The following is a 17510-nucleotide window of genomic DNA, read 5'->3' as shown; positions in this document are numbered from 1 at the left end:
CACATTCAACTCCCGAGATAAATCCAAAAATGCTTCTCTTCCCCTGCACACCCTCACTTTTATGAACCCTCTACATGCTAACAAAAAAAAACTTATCCTGAATGGGATTTCAGAATTTTGTCTAATTATATCTTTTACATTGCTGACATTCCAGTTAATATTTGGGTTACTGAAATCGTTATAAATGAAAAATCTATAAGCCACAGAACAGGAATCAGCATTTCACAACAGGGTGACTGTTGCACGCAATAAAATGAAAATGGGGTTTTATTGAGGATATATCTAACAGAGGGAAATGCTGAGATGCAAGTCTGTCTAGAATACAAAATCACGTGAATTGTCTGTCAACTGTGAAACTTTCTTAATTATGCTTCAGTACAACACTTACATTCTAATATCAAAATCAAAACAAAGTTATACAATAACACAATTCTTGTGGTTAAGTACCATGTCACAATCTTTCATAGCAAAAATTTTGAAAATAAATTGTATTTATCCTTCAATGTCAATATCCACTATCAGTACTACATATGCTTGCTATATTGCCCAAATTACTAGTTAAATACAAACTTTAAAAAAATTTCATGTTTATAATTGCCTGCTTCATTGCAATTTTTACATGAAGGATTAAGTGCTCAGAAAAAGGAATTTGAACCCGAGGAAGAGGGATATATACACCACTTAGAAGAATGTAAGAGGCAGTAACATATTTTCTGTATTATATAAATGAAATACTTTTGATGAAATTTGGGTAATATAATTCGGTTACCTAATTAATGGAAAAATAAACAACTTGGTTTATTGGCACATAGAGTACAGTTGCTGAAGTAATTCTGTATCCACAAAATACTAGTTCCAGCCTTACCATTAGAAAGAAGGTGTTTGGCATACTGGGCTTCAGCAGAGAGGGCATTGAGTACAGGAGTTGGGAAATTATATTGCAGTTATCTAAGATGTTGGTGAGGCTGCAATTGGAGTACTGTGTACAGTTTTGGTCATCCTGTTATAGGAAAAATGTTATTAAACTAGAAACAGTGCAGAAAAGATCTACCAGGATGTTGCCTGGACTTGGGGGCCTACATTACAAGGAGAGGTTGTGTAGACTAGGACTTTATTCCCTGGAACACAGGAGATTGAGGAGTTACTGATAGAGATAAACAAGGTCATGAGGGGCATAGACAGGATGAAATGAAAGTCTTTTTTCACAAGGGGCATAGGTTTAAGACCAGAGGCGAGAGATTTAAAGGGGACATCAGGGATAACTTCTTCTCACAAAGGTGGTACGTATTTGGAATGAGCTGCCGGAAATATTGGTTGAGTTGGGCACGTTAGAAACATTTAAAAGCCACCTCGATAAGTACATGGATAGGAGAGGTTTTAGATGCTATGGGCCAACGTGGGCAGATAGGATTAGCTCGCTGGGCAACACAGCTGGTATGGGCGAGTTGGACTGAAGGGCTCTAAAGCATTAAGACACGAGTAAGCAATTTAGCCTCTGAAGCCTGTTCCATATCTTAAATATACCATGGCTCATCTGTAACTCAACTCCGTATTTCTGCCTTTTCCCTTTGTTTCTTGGTAGATTTCAGAAAAAAGGAGATTTAAAATTACGTCTAATCCAATAACAATTGCCATTTCAAAAACATTCCGAACTTCCAACTCTTCTAATGTAGAAACATTTCCTAAACTAAACTCCTAGAAGCCTTTGAAGCTATGCTCACTAATCCTAAAGGGCAAATAAGGGGAACAAAGTAAAATAGTTCCTATCTACCTTTTCAGTTCCACTTAATATCTAGCAAACTTTAAATCAAAAATCCATACCTTAACTTTGAAATTCTAGGGAATTCAAATCTTGTTTATGCAATCTCTCCTTGTAATTTATCATTCTGATAAATCTACATTGCTGTCCATGCAAGACCAATTGAACTGTTTTCAAAAGTTATGCTCAGAGCTGCTCAAATGTGGTTTAAAAGGGGTCTGAATTGCATTAACATCACTTCCATGCCTTTTATGTTGTAGAGGTCAATATTCCTTTATATTTTCTGTACCTGCCCATGATATTTTAATGATATATCACCAAGGTTGTGAATGATCTGGTTCTGTTTCAGAGTTGCCAGTGAGAGGGATGTAAACGAATGCCAGAGAACAGAGATTGTAAAAAGGACCAAGAAATCTGACAGGGATCAAAAGACTAAGTTTCATCCTTCCTGTGCCTAGCCAAAAAACAGTGACATAAATTTACAGTATACTTATTAAGATGGAACAATAGATCAACTACACTCATACCACATTTAAACCCATGCAGAAAGGATTATGGAAAAGGCACTCAAGTATCAATGGCTCAGCAACTAAATTAGAAAAACTGGAATACTGGAAATCTTAAAAAAGTTAGAAGTTTACAGTAAGCATTTAGTGAGAGACAGATTACAGTCCACACAGAGATTCTGAAATAAAATTTATTAACTAAACTCAGTCTGGAACTTTAATTTGCATTTTCCTCTCTGTTTTAGTCATTGTGTTCAGTTCTAAACTTGGCAACTGATTGTTTAAATTTGTGCAGGTAACAATCAGCCCTTAGCTCTGCTTAATGGAGCAAGTAAAATAATATAAAGTCATTTAAAAGCAGTAAAACTCCCCTTATAAAAATATTCTGTTGAAGTTTATACCATTAGGACTACAAACCTGATACTTGGTCCTAATCAGACCCTCATGCAAACTGGTCGATTATACCTTAATCTCCAAGTACATTTAAAAATTTGGGATTATATCTCCATGGCTCTTTGACAAGCATTTTAGTTGTTTATTATGATGGTCCTGATCTATGAAACATATTAAGAACAGACAATTTGAGTTACAAAAGGACATTTATTCAGCATTTTTTTTTACATGTTGTACTAATTATAAAAAGATACAGAAGATTTTGTATTTGGTGGCTTTATAAACTTCAGCCATGTCTTTTTGCAGTTAACTTGAAAGTGAGTAGAGAGAGGGAAAGTTATTGTAAATCTTTAGAAATTTGAATATTTGTAACCTAGATAGCACCCTTAAATTAATGACACAATAAGCTAATTTATTCAAATCTACTTGGTGCTACTTCAGTCAGACCATTTAAACTTTCAGTTAACATGAAATATTTCTTGCAAAACAAGTTTTTTGAGCTGCTGGAGTTAGAAATTTGTGTAGTGATGTTTTTTCATGAAATCTTAAACAAAAACATTATTGTCTTTAGTGCAAAACAAAAAAGCTAGAAACATTGCACATACAAGAACTATAATAGATTAATGCAGTTCACTTAATAAGGAACTGTAAGGTTAATTACTTGTGTGTCTCGGACACTTTTCCTTTGTTCATGTACTTCTTTATAGGAAAATTACCCATTTTTGCCTCTTACCGATTTAACTTTTTCTTCTTAACCTCCTTCAGGATTTCAGCCTGTGCGTTTCATTCCTTCCCGGTATATAGTCTGTTCATTCATTCATTTGAATAACTTGGATAACTTTTCTATTGTACTATAAACTCAATTCTTAGGATACAGCGAAAAGAAAATCAAGAATAATGGAAATCTGAAATAAAAGTAGAAAATGCTGGAAGCAGCTGGCAGCTTTACCAGCATCTGAAAGGCAAGACAGATCAATGTCCCAGACGAAACTTTAAGAAAGGATCATTTCTTTCTCTTTCTTTTTCAGGCGATCAGTAACTCTGGATATTTCAGCAGTTTTCTGTTAGAATTTTTCTAATACACCATATGCAGGTGATTCCTTTAAAAGGATCCACACAGCAACGCTTCCTTTATCAATAATTCTTGCATATTCATCTTATAATTGAAACTTCCCCAGAAATAACTGTAAACTTCAACTGGAAGTTTTGGGATCAGCTTACCAACATTTCTTTTCTAGAATAGGATTAGATTTCGTAAAATAAAATCACTGCAATAGGCACATATCTACAATGAAATTCTGCAAATACAACAGAATCTTGTTGAAAACATTTTAAAAAGCCAAAAGAAAAGTTATCTTGCTGTATATTCACATTATTGTATGAAGGTGTAATTGCATCACAACTGGCAAGAAATATTGCACAAAAATTCATACAGCTGTAGAGAAAGCTGTCTTTGAGAGCATTTATCTGCCAGGTCTCCATAGAAACCAACCAAAAGATTTTCTTCCTTTGCTACAGGAAATTGATACACAAACCAAAATGGCATATTCCAAACCAAGTATCTCCAGAGATGAAAAAAACAGGTAAAATATATTTTAGTTTGAATCATTAATAAATTATAAAGATTTTAATAAATATTCCTGATCAGAGCCTCCTTTGGCAGCTTTTGAACCTTTATAAACTGTCAAGCTTAACAGCGTTCCATTTGCCATGCAAAGGCTTAAATTTGAAGCTGCACTTCTAAAGACTGGTGCAATAATCAATCAATCCGATTTCCACAAATTGTGAACCTGTCTATTTCAAGTAGATCTTCTTTTGAAGAACATTGTTTGCCATCAGGTTTTTCCTGTGGTATTCCTTTGTCCTCTATATTGGGGGTTGTAAGAAATTGGTCAGAACTGTTGCTTGAAACCAGAGCCGATACACTTTCTGACAGAGATACAGGCTGGCTAACGATGGAGTCTGATTGCATTTCTTCTGCTGGAACGCCTGTCAAAATGAAATTACAGGTTTTGCAAATGCATTCCATTACAATTTAATTTTTTAATCTTTTAATCAGAAACACCTCCACAGTAAAATGCTTGAAAACATTTGGGATTTTCCACACAAAGTACTAAATTACCATACAAAACAAGTAACAGCTTATCAGGACTATTATCTGTAATTTATGCACATGATTTTGTTGCACTAAATTGAAGATCTTGCATTATATTATCTTTAAGACTTTAGTCCTTCTGTTGCACGTCACTGTGATTAAACAGCAATAACTACCAGCAATACTAATTTATATTTTCCCTAAGAACTACAGGAAACTAACATAAGGCAATCGAATCATGTTTGTATTAATTACTTTGCATGTGGATAAAGTGGATAATATTTGAAGAAAAAACTGATGGAACAGCAATTGGTCAAAGATAACTGACTTCACATAACTCTAGCCCCTCTATGAACTGATAGCAGCACCTAGACCAACAGTTTTACTTTTAAACTGTCAAAATCTTAAGATTTCTCTTGCTTTTCCAGGAAACTCATCTCGAAACTAGTTTCATAACCATTATAAGAGGTGAAACCAAAACACATGAAATTGGTCCTTATTGCTTGTTGGAGTCCCAATGGAGCATTTTTATACGAAAAACCAGGGGAAACAGTAGAAGGTATTGAGGGATAACCATGGTTGTCATAAAATGAAATTTGAGATGACAGTTGGATTAGGAGGGTGTGGCTACCAAAGAAAAGGGTAGATTTGTGTGAGATGCAAAGAACTTTAGGGACTGATGACAACTGAACTGGACTGAAAGAAGCTGCATTTAAAGAGGCTAGTTTCTGTCTTCAAGAGGGTCTACAGGTGCCATAGAGCAAGTGATTTTTAGTGTTAATTAGATAAATTCAACATATAGCAAATGAATGAATACGGGCATTTAAAATGACAAATTTTATCTTGCCTTATTATTAAATTGTCAGCAGGCAAAGCACACTCAAAGCATAACATCATTGAGAGGAATGTCCAAATATACGATGTAAACAGTGGAGGATAATATAATTAAAAACCTAAGCACAGAGAAAATTACTGCAGGTGCTAAATCAGAAGTTCCCAAATCTTATTCCAGATGTATGTACACCCTTTCCAGAATACGTTTTATATTTTAACACAATAAATGTAAATTATATTTTTTATTTTATCCAACAATGTGTGCAGTTTAATTAGCAACAGCATTATTATTAATTATTCTTGTCAGTAGTGCAGTTTTGAATGTCATGTTTGTAATTACACATGTAGCTCACATAGACTTTTTGTTAGAATATATGTTCCACACCAATAGGAAGGGAGCTAGGGGATGGAGCATGGCACACAACTTTGTTGTAGATCTGTTCTTTATTTTCTAGTTCAGAACAGTTTATTGTTCTGAAGTTGCCCATGATTCCATTAACATGATCTGAACTTTGGAGTAGGGATTGAAAACACACACACACACACCACAGGTAAATCCAACATCTTCACCTCAAGTGTGTACTGTGTTAATTAAGGTAAGGAGGTAAATAGCCACAGCCTTACACAATGAGATTTGAATCTTCCATTAAATAATTTCTTCCATGTACCCCATAAAATGTTTTTTGTACTCCTAGAATTACACATACCATAGTTTGGAAACCCCTGACCAGATAAAATTTTATTTTTTAAAATGTATAAATTGACATGGAAACAAACATAGGAGCTGAAAGGCCATATCTAGGAAACATTTTAAGCAATTTAATTGGTCTGCTTTGTGACATTTCCTGGTTGCAGTGAGAAATGCAAATTTGGAGAGGAATTGTGCATTACTTACATTGGAGTGATTATATTTTAAACCTATTTAGTTCATCACAGTGTGTGTGACTGATCAATTATGTCAAAATGGATAATGTAATAATTTGATCAGTCACATAAATTATGGTGGATAATTTTTACAGTGAAATGTATTTCCACTCTGAATATTTACATTCGAGGTACGACTTTATGGGAGACATGATTAAACAACACAGAAAAATTAATTTGGTTACCAAAAGAACTACGTTATTGACAGTAAAGCGCACTGCTCAATCCAAGCTGGAGTATATTCTCAGAATGTTATTTCTGTTATTCTGAGAAGAAAACAACATTACTCATTTTAATTATGTTTCCAAGATGTTGGTAAAAATTGGAGTAGAAAACAAAGTTGTCCTATCTAGTCATCATCAGCTTTATGCTCATTGATTACTGAAAGCATATGTAAATAAAGGCCATGGTCAATGCAGACTGAGAGTATGTTAATAATGGTTTAGAACTCCATTGCTCAGTCAACCCGACTAATAAAGTTCTATGCAGCACAATTATTTGTACAATAACAGGACTTAGAATTGTATCATGCAATTGCCACTGCAATTTTGAATAATTTAATTGAACAATGTATTTTAAAAAATATCAAATATGGACTTTTAGGACTGTGGATTTAAGCCAGATAACTAATTGTTTTAGGTTCAAATTCATTTTGAGCGTCAAGGCATTAAACTGCATTTTAAACTGATTTTTTTCTTTTTTTGTAACATATATTGTATGTACATAAAATCCAACATCCCCAAATAAAGGAAAGTTGATTTTCCACTTCATTGCGTTGTGCCATAATATATATAAAAGGTAGATTTACTAATTCTATTACTGTTCAGCTTACCACTGGAAACCTCATTACACTTACTTTTATCGTTTACTTTGTTTCAGTAGGTGGCTTCCCAATAACTGAACTGACATTCAAATTGATTAATTTGCATTCAAAACAAATCTTAACTTATGATTTTGTGAACATACTGATCTTGTAAACAGTTACACTATTGGAACAAAATGTCTCAGTATAAAATATTTTAAGTAGTTTGCATGTAGAAGTTAATTACCTGAGATGATTTAACTTTGCTGACAGATTTTTTGGCAGGTTTCCCAGGGATGCTGGCTAGTGGGGATTGAAACAGCTTCTCCTCCATCTTGGCCTCTTTTACATATTGGCAAGATTCCCCAGCAACACAATGCTGTTCAGAACTTTAAGTGCAATCAGCCTTGAAAGGGGAAAAACAAAGATTAGGCTTATAATAGTAAAGGAAAGCTGCAACTAGAAGTAATTGATAATGGCCAAATAGTCCAAGCTTTTCCAGAAATATGTCTATCAAGCTATGCACAATCCTCCAAGAAACAAATTGTTACTAGATAGTACTAATCTGCATAATCTCTGCAACCACTGTCTCTCATAGAATTTCAAAGTGTAATGCTGAGACATGGTAATTGCTTCTAAATATAGCTAGTCTTGAGTTACAGTATAGTTTCCCATCACCCCCAGAATATCTGCTTGGCTTTTTGCTACCAAAATATCAAGTTGTTCAAAGAAGCATTCCCAGAAACATTTCCATGCCTTGTTGAAAAAAATCTAAATCAGAAAAAGTCACTTTATCAATGGCCAGTCATACTTTTCAAATTATATTTCTAGGACATCATTAGTGACTCCAACTCTTTGAAACATGCTAGCACTGTGCCATTTAAACATGCATTCTAGGATGTATTTTTCCATTCAATGTTACACTGGATCTATCAACATTGACCCTTTATTGAGCCATTTCTTGTCAACCTGAGGTTTGGTGACAGTAATTTTGAATTTATGCAAGTACAGCTGTCAGTTTAGTCCAAGCAACTTGTGAAAAGGACGCACATCTCAACCAAGCAATATACTGAAATTCTCTTCTAAATTAATGTCCTTATAAGAAAAAAATGCAAGGCCATTCACTAAGACAGCAACAGGATTGGATTCCAACAGAGGTAGCCAAAGTCGTGGTCAATGTGAGAGGTTTAAATAAATTGGTTGAAAGGTGGAAGGGGACTGAGGAAGGACTTCTAGACCATGAGAAATTAAAGGACCAACTGGGAAGAGCAGATGAAGGGAAAGAAAATGCAGAGTTACCTTGATTTACAGGAACAGATTTAAGTGGTGTGGAGGAAGCGTGTGGCTAGGTTAGAGGAGATTACAGAAGCAGCAGCAAGCTATGGAAGGATCAAAATGTAAGAACTTTAAATTTATAACATTGAAAGGGAACAAGTAACCATGCAGGTCAATGGGATAGAGGGTGACATTTGTAGTAGTAGGAAAATTCCAGAATGGAATTCTAGGAGAGGCAAATGAAGAGTATTCCACCACGCTCCTTGACTTGTGCTTGTAGATTGTGTAAAGACTTGAGGAATTGGGGTGAGTGACCTGCCTGTAGTACTCCACTTCTGTTGCCTTATTGTTTTACTGGATTGTCCAGTTAAAATTTTGCCAATAATAATACCAGGAGAATGAATGATAGGGTTTTGATGATGATTGCCTTGAACAAGGCTGTAGTTAGATTTTCTCTAGTTTGACTTTATCACCATCTAGTACATGATTGGTGCAAATATTATTTGTCATTTATTACCCAAAGTCAAAATATACTCTAAAAGTTGTCTGCGTTACCACATTTAGGCACCGACTACTTCATTATCTGAAAATGGTGCTGAATACAATGAAAGAATCATAACCCATCTTCATATTTAGTGTTTTGATGAATTAGCTAATAGAGTCAGCTCTGTCCAAAGGAATACTTGCAGCAATAGTTTGGCTCATATAACTGGCCTTCATTGATCACAGCCGCTTTGATACAACTCTAGTTTTTTTCGTATTCCAACTGACTTCCCACTTTTTGTAGTGCATGTTAATCTCAAGGACTCTCACCTCCTCTGTGGAATTCAACTCTTTTGTCCACGTTTGGACTTTGGCTATAATGAGTCTGGAGCCAAACTACATGAAATAATCTGGAAAGAGGAGCAAACTATCTTTCATTCTCCCATCCCAGAGAAAAACAGATAGAGAAAGCAAATAGTTTTGCTATGATTGCAAGCTTCCCTATGGTATAAGCACATCACGCGCATCTCAACTCTGCTCAATACCAGAATCCAAAGACATTTTATGTCCTCGGCAACTAGATGGTATGCGGCCTCAGGCAACAAATCATACTGTTCATTGCCTAATGTCTTGGGAGCAGCATGAGGCCTTATACTGCAACAGTCCTGCTGTGCCATTTGCATTTGCGACTAGTAGCAATAAGGGTTATCCATTGTCAGCATGGCTATTGTTACAATATGCAAATTTAGTTTGTCGTGTCACACCAAGATCTATGCTAGTGTCACGACCATTCACTGTATTTATAAATAGATGATTGTTTAGAAAGTTACATATCCAAGTTTTCCAATGACAGAAGCACAAGTTGTGAGAATAGAAACATAAAATTACCAAGTGTTATTAACAGATTAAGCAAAAGTACTAAACTGCAGTACATTAAACTGCAACAATCTGCTACCCGATTGTTTGGAAATCCCAGTGGTTTTGTATCTGGCTTGCCAGGTGCTGATTCCTGTGCTTTGACACATTAAGGTTCTGGTTCCTGTGCTCCCTCTGACACACCAAGGTGCAAGTTCCCATGCTCCTACCGACACACCAGGGCCCCAGTCCATGCACTCCCTTTCACTCACAGGGGGTCTGGTTCTCATGCTCTCTTGGAAACTCATCTGATTCTGCTTCCTACCCTTCCCTGAAACTCAACTGGTTCTGCCTCCCACACTCCTTTGAAATATACCAAGGTCCTATTTTTCACACTCCCTTTAAACTTCACTGGAAAATTCACTATTCTACTGTGTAAAATTAAAACAAAAAGTGAATTAAAAATGTTTTGGAGTATTAATAAGAATAACATCCAATAGTCTGGAAAATCTGCCAGTCCAGCACTACCCCAGTTCCAAGCATTTCACTATGAAAATAGAAGGTCATTTATTTTGGACCCAAAAAAACAAATGTTTTAAAGGATGACAAATCTAGAAGCAGTGCAAATCCAAAAGAACATAAGAAATAGGAGCAGGACTAGGCCACTCTGCCCCTCAAGCTTCCCTGCAAGTCAATATGATCATGGCTGATATGCTGCCAGGCTTCATCTCCTCTTCTGTGCCAGTTCCCTAAAGAGCTCAATTCCCCAATCTTTCAAACATTTATCTACTTCTTCAAAACCCCCGATGGTCCAGCCTCCTCCACCTTCCAAACTAGAGAATTTAAGAAAATGTCATAGATAGGCATCTAAAAAGCTACAGTAATGTTATTTTTTATTATTATACAGAGGATCTAGAACAAGAGAATAAATTTAAAGCATGATTTAGACCATAATCTGGAATATCGTAAGCAGTTCTGCAAACACCAATTAAGGAGGATTCACAAGCTTTGCAGGGAGTGCAGAGTAGATTTCTAGTGTCATAGTCATAGACCATTGGGGGTTTTGAAGAAGTAGATAAATGTTTTGAAAGATTGGGAATTGAGCTCTTTAGGGAACTGGCACAGAAGAGGAGATGAAGCCTGGCAGCATATCAGCCATGATCATATTGACTTGCAGGGAAGCTTGAGGGGCAGAGTGGCCTAGTCCTGCTCCTATTTTCTTATGTTCTTTTGGATTTGCACTGCTTCTAGATTGTCATCCTTTAAAACATTTGTTTTTTGGGTCCAAAATAAATGACCTTCTATTTTTTATTATTATACAGAGGATCTAGAACAAGAGAATAAATTTAAAGCATGATTTAGACCATAATCTGGAATACTGTAAGCAGTTCTGCAAACACCAATTAAGGAGGATTCACAAGCTTTGCAGGGAGTGCAGAGTAGATTTCTAGTGTCATAGTCATACAGCTCAGAAACAGGTCCTTCAGCCCATTAAGTTGGTACCAACCATCAATCGCCCAGTTACACTAACCCTACATTCTCATCAACTCTCCGCCCCCCCCCCCCACCCCACAAGATTCTACTACTCACCAATGCATAACAGGCAATTTAAAGTAATCAGTTAACCTAATAATCTGAACATATTTGGGATGTGGGAGGAAACTGGAGCATGGGGAGGAAACCCATGCAGCCAAAGGGAGAATGTGCAAACTCGACACAGACAGCACCTGAGGTCAGGGTTGAACCCAGGTCTCTGGCACTGTGAGGCAGTGGCTCGACAAGCTGTGCCACCTTAGTTGTTGTCTGTATGGAACTGAAGTGTAACATTGGTAGTAAATCACTTCATCACAGTTAGGTCAAAAGGTGGGCAAATGGAGGTGCTCACGTCAAACTGGCTTTGGACTCCTTCATGCTCCTTGACAGTAACACAGGCTTTCTGATGTTTTCCATTGCACCAAGCATTTTATTGTGTATGTCCTTCAGCATTCTTTTGCAGACTGTCTTTCAATATTTTCTTGCTGAAACAGAATATGAGCATGACTTTGTCCTCCAGTGAGCTATCCATGCCATAACCATGGATACAGGCCACATACATGGTGACTTCTTATTACATGCCAACCCCTCCTCTTATACTGTCCTCTAAGTTTCACACATCTTAAAATCTGCCAGTACAAAATCACAAATCTATCGGACCATTCCTTACACCATCTGTAGTTGTAAATAATAAGGGAGTTAAGAGGTGGAATTTATGAAATAGGCTGGAGGTATAAAGGTCTCACTTTCTTTGCTATTTCTGCCCCTCCACTGACTATGACCTCTAAATTAGAAACCATTAAGCATTGCAGGTTAGCTTTAACTGTAGTGTAGCAGTTAGCACGACGTTATTACAGCGCCAGCGATCGGGGTTCGATTCCCGCTGTCTGTAAGGAGTTTGTACGTTCTCCCGTGTCTGCGTGGGTTTCCTCCAGGTGCTCTGGTTTCCTCCCACATTGCAAAGACGTACGGGTAGGTTAATTGGGTTTAAAATGGGCGGCACGGACGCGTTGGGCCGGAAGGGCCTGTAACCACACTGTAAATAAAATTTAACTGCTGACAATTCTGGTCACTTGCTGGCATGTATAGTCAATAAACAATGTGGAGAGCTGGTTGGATGCTGCATTCTTGCAAATGAGTGGGCACAAAAGCTGTCTAGGTTCCACAGTATGAGCAGGTTAATTGTACCATAATCCTTGCTGGGTTTTATTGGCCGTTTGCTTGGATCTATTCAAGGAGGATTCATCGAGTGATGCATTATGTAATGTAGTATGTGATGATACTGCATAAAGACTGATCTCCAACGAATTACCGAGCAGTCGAGGCAGGGCTGGGAGATGCTCCCAATTGGAATTAAGATCAGCTTCATGCCATGATTGCAGGCCTCTCACCCATTATTGACAGTCACAGTATATTCTTTGCCTGCCCCTGACACAGATTCATCTCTCAGGTTGGTCTCTGTAGACTCCTGGATGTCTTACTTAATTCTGGAAGACTCTCGGACAATCCGAGAGGGCTGACAACCCTAAGCAAAAGGGCCGTGGGATACTATATATGGCTCAAGTGTTTGATTGCTTCACTAAGAACCATTTTATTCCTTCTTTCTATAACATCCCACAATGCAGTGCAAATTCCTGCTTGCCAGTGGGCTCCATATAGACTCCAAAGGCAGAATGTATTTGCAGATTTGCCAAACGCAATCTGTCAACAAGCTCAGGACTTTCATTCCAAACTTGCTTTCATTTACTGAGTTAAATGCTGGCAGTTGGGTACAGGATTGCTGGCATTTAAAAGCCATATATGACCCAGTAAATAAAGGATGAAGAGCAATGAACTGTTTTATATCCAGCTAGAATATGCAGGTATGCTGTATTATACATTTCAAATTATTCTGATCCTTTTAAAAAAAAGACAAAATTCACTAAAGATCAAAATATTTTCACCACTCCACCAACTCTTAATGTGCCTCAAAAAAAAATCTGAACATTTCATTTCAACGTAGATTTCTTACCCGAGGTAAAACACCAATAGGCTGACAATAGCCAAGGCTCCCTGAATTTTTGTGGAACTTGTGATAACTCTGGATAGCTACACATGAAAAAGAAAGACGTTGTAAACAATGGTTCAAAGAAATCCTCAAACAACGTAAATTTCAAATTTATACAAGTGACTACAATTATTGATGTACCCATTTAACAAATCTCAAATAGCTTGCTAAACTTTATGTCTGACATTAACCATTAAACTGTTTAGTCATGGGAAAGTTGCCATGGTAAGTTTTAATATCAGACCAAGAGTAAGAATAAAAGGTAATAAAAGATTGCCTGTGCAGAAAAAAAAATTAAATATTCTAGGAACATCAAGTGTTGACACAGTATTTTGTTTAAAACAAATCGCAAGAAATAGGAGAAAATAACGGGCAAACAAATAAGAAATGACTGACTTAATATTTTAAAGTTACTCCAAGTAAAACTGATAAACGATCTTTTACTCTCATATTTTGGGTTTTACAATATATATGTTCTATACAGACTCAACATCATCAATCACCCTTGTATACAAACACTGTGTTCCATAGCAATTGAAGTATGCATTTATACACTGTTCAGTATCTAAACAAATAAAGGCTGGAATGATGAACTGAACAGAGACATTCTGAATTAGCTTACTGGAATCTTAAGTACATTTTCAGGAACAAATAACAAAAAAAATCCTCTATACCACAAAATCATTCCTCTGCATGTATCCTTGAAAAGCAATGCTTCTAGCATCATTATGATCTTTATCTCTCTTTTCACACAAAGTACCTTGCACAAAGGGGGAAGAGGAGAGACCAGGGAACCTGCCACTAAGCTGCAGAAACTCATGATTCCTAAACCATTCTGATCATCAGAAATATTTTTAAAAGTTTCAAATAGATTTTTTAAAATATTAAAAATTTTAACAAATACATTTACTTCTTAAGCTACAATATCTTAATAATATCATAAACTATAAATGGTGAAGGTGGTCATTGATTTCTGTCTCTGGGTTTTCCAGCAAGTTATAGAGTCATGGAGTCATAGTCAAACAGCACGGAAATGAGCCCTTCAGCCCAAATGGTCCATGCCAACCCAGATTCCAATCTAAACTAGTCCCATTTGCCCACGTTTGGCCCATATCCCTCTAAACCTTTCCTATCCATGTACCTATCCAAGTACCTTTTAAATGTTGTTTACATACCTGCCTCAACCACTTCCTCTGGTAGCTCATTCCATATACTTACCAACCTCTGGGTAAAAAAGTTGCCCCTTGGGTTCCTATTAAAATCTCTCCCTCTCACCTTAAATCTAGTTCTTGACTCCCCAACCCTGGGAAAAGGACTGTGTGCATTAACCCTATCTATGCCCCCTATGATTTTACACATCTCCAAAGGATCATCCTTCAATCTCCTATGCTCCAATGAGAAGTCCCAACCTGTTCAACCTCTCTCCATAGCTTAGTCCCTCGAGTTCTGGCAACATCCTTTGCACTCTTTCTAGCTTAATGGCATCTTTCCTATAGCAGGGTGACCAAAGCTGAACATGATATTCCAAATGTGGCCTCACCGATGTCTTGTACAACTGCAACATCACATCCCAACTTCTATACTCAATGTCCTGACTGATGAAGGCCAGCATGCCAAAAGCTTTCTTCATTACCTTGTCTACCTGTGACACCGCCTTCAGGGTTAGGGTATCAAGTACTTGTACTCCTAAGTCCCTCTGTTCTACAATCAGCAAGTTCTGGGGCTTTAGCAACATCTTGCAATTTGCGGCACATTGTTCCATTGAGGAGAACACAGGAGTGCCAAATTCATCTCCTTCTCCATTGAAAGAGATCTGTAGGCAGTAGGAGTACATGACTCAGTGGTATTCTGTAGGTTTAGTTAAGGTTCAAAAAGCCAGTGGCTTTCCCCTCATAGATTCATAGAATCACAGTACCGTTGCAGCAAGGAAGCTGTCAAGTTCATAACAGGATTTGTGTAGGGACAATCCTGCTAATCCCACCATCTTCTCAAAGGCCTGCATTGTTTTTTCCTTTCAGCTATCTATTGCATGCTACAATTGGATCTGTCACCACTGCTGTCATTTGCAAAGCGTTCCTGACCTTAAACTCTCACTGTGTAAAATGTTTTACTTCATATCACTTCTCTCACCAGTCACCTACGTTCCTAGTTTTTGACTAATAGCAACAGTTTATTTCCATCTACTTTGTCTACATCCTCATAACATTAACTACCTCATTCAGATCCTCTTGCAACTTCTATAGTTCCAGTGAAAACTTTCCTAAAATGTGATGCCAGAACTGGACACAATACTACATGTTTTACGAAGGTTCAAAATGACTTCCCAGCCCTTGAACTCTGTCACCTTATTTCCCCTTTAGCTTTGTGCAAATATTTATTTATTTGTCTTGATTTTGTCTTTGTTTTTAATTCATTTATGAAAAGAGGCATAGTGGGAATTGTTCTGGAAAGCTGTATTGAAGATCCCCAGCTTTATGGTGTAACTTTCTTGGTTCCATGAAAAACCTCTACACCATACTATCTGACACCATTACCCATCCTATTTCAACATCCAATTTTCTTGGATTTTACAGTGGTAATAACAACAATACAAGCAGGATCCTCAGCCATCATGAATGATGTGGTACTGACATCAGCTTCTGGATTTTAGCTCACTTTCACAATAGCTCAACTTTACCTTTCTTGGGAATATTTAAAGGTCCAACAACACAGTCAGATAAGTTCTGAGGATTTTTTTCCACTGTCCCAGCTAACCAATATCCTCTATCGATACAAAGCAGATGATCTGATCATTTATATTACAGCTCTGTAGGACCTTTGCACAATCTTAGCCACTGTTTCTCAAAGAGTCGAAGTCATGCAATACAGAAACAGACCCTTCTGCCCACCATGTCCATGCCGATTATCAAGTACTCCATCTATTCATGTCACAATCAACAGTGTCTACACTACAAAAATACTTGATTGGTTGTAAGACACTCTGCAAGTTTCTGCTGTTATGAAAGATGCTATATAAATGTAAATTCTTTCAAGCTCCTTCTTGTATAGTCTATTCATGATTTCCCTGGACGTATACAATTGTTCAGTAATGTAGGTGCCATTCATTTCCTTCCCATTGCAAGTCTGTGCAATTTCTTCAATTCCATTGTCTTTCTCTGCTATAACTCAACTAATGAATATCTGTTATCTACCCATATGTCAATTTCTTATCCATTCGTTAGAATGGATCCTTAGGTGTATTTGACTTAATTACATACTTTCACAGATGCTAATTATGATAGACTTCAGGTCATCAGTAAGGTGTTGAGTGAGTACAGCTTTTTTTTTGCAGGATCCTTGAGACCTTCAACATTGATTTTTCTACTGCAGTGTTTCTGTGGCCAAGGCATGTTGGAGCCAGGTTGATGGAAATAAGGAGCAGATTTGGCAGTGGTCAGTCCAGCAGTTGTTATTATCTGTAATGGTGTGAATGAGGCATACAGTACATCCTTGCGGTCACTTACTCAAACAATGACATAATCTTATAGGTGCCAATGGCTGAATTGAGTGTGTTGCCATGAGGCTTTATAATTGTCCCTCAAACAAATTAGGATCTGATTATGACAAGATTATGTTCCAAGCATTTTGTCAGGAAAAGAACACCACTGGAGTTAGCTTTCCTAATTCCTTCCTTGCCAATCACAGCTTTCCAGAGGATCATGTTCTTTCCATGTCCTTTCTAATAAGGTTCTGGCTTCTCTATCAGAAAACAGTGAGACTGGTTTGATGAAAATGATCTGGATCCCAGCAACTAATTAATCCAAATCATTGACATTTTTGCATTGAAGAAGAATGTATACGTCATGGGAGACAACACCCACGAAATCCAGGCACATGAAAGGCAAGAATCAACAAAAAAATTCATGCAATATGGTGGGTGGAAGGCTCACCGGAGATCCAGAAACCAGCTAATTATCATGATATGCATGGATTCTTCAACACTATCAGGACCATCTTTAGCTTTA

The 17510-nt window shown here is 37.1% G+C and overlaps 1 protein-coding gene across 1 annotated transcript in view; it reads right to left on the bottom strand.

The window, feature by feature from the left end:
* Nucleotides 1–2845: 2845 nt before the first annotated feature.
* Nucleotides 2846–17510, bottom strand: part of LOC127581985 (transmembrane anterior posterior transformation protein 1-like) — a 75040-nt gene continuing 60375 nt past the window's right edge. Inside the window, 5 exon segments of the mRNA XM_052036861.1 lie at nt 2846–4638; nt 6730–6742; nt 7561–7676; nt 7679–7719; nt 13471–13547. Of these exon segments, the coding sequence (XP_051892821.1) occupies nt 4418–4638; nt 6730–6742; nt 7561–7676; nt 7679–7719; nt 13471–13547 (468 nt within the window). The 3' untranslated portion in view covers nt 2846–4417.

The sequence above is a fragment of the Pristis pectinata genome, chromosome 2 (genome assembly GCF_009764475.1).
Source record: "Pristis pectinata isolate sPriPec2 chromosome 2, sPriPec2.1.pri, whole genome shotgun sequence".
Classification (NCBI taxonomy): domain Eukaryota; kingdom Metazoa; phylum Chordata; class Chondrichthyes; order Rhinopristiformes; family Pristidae; genus Pristis; species Pristis pectinata.
This window is presented reverse-complemented; position numbering and strand designations above follow the sequence as displayed.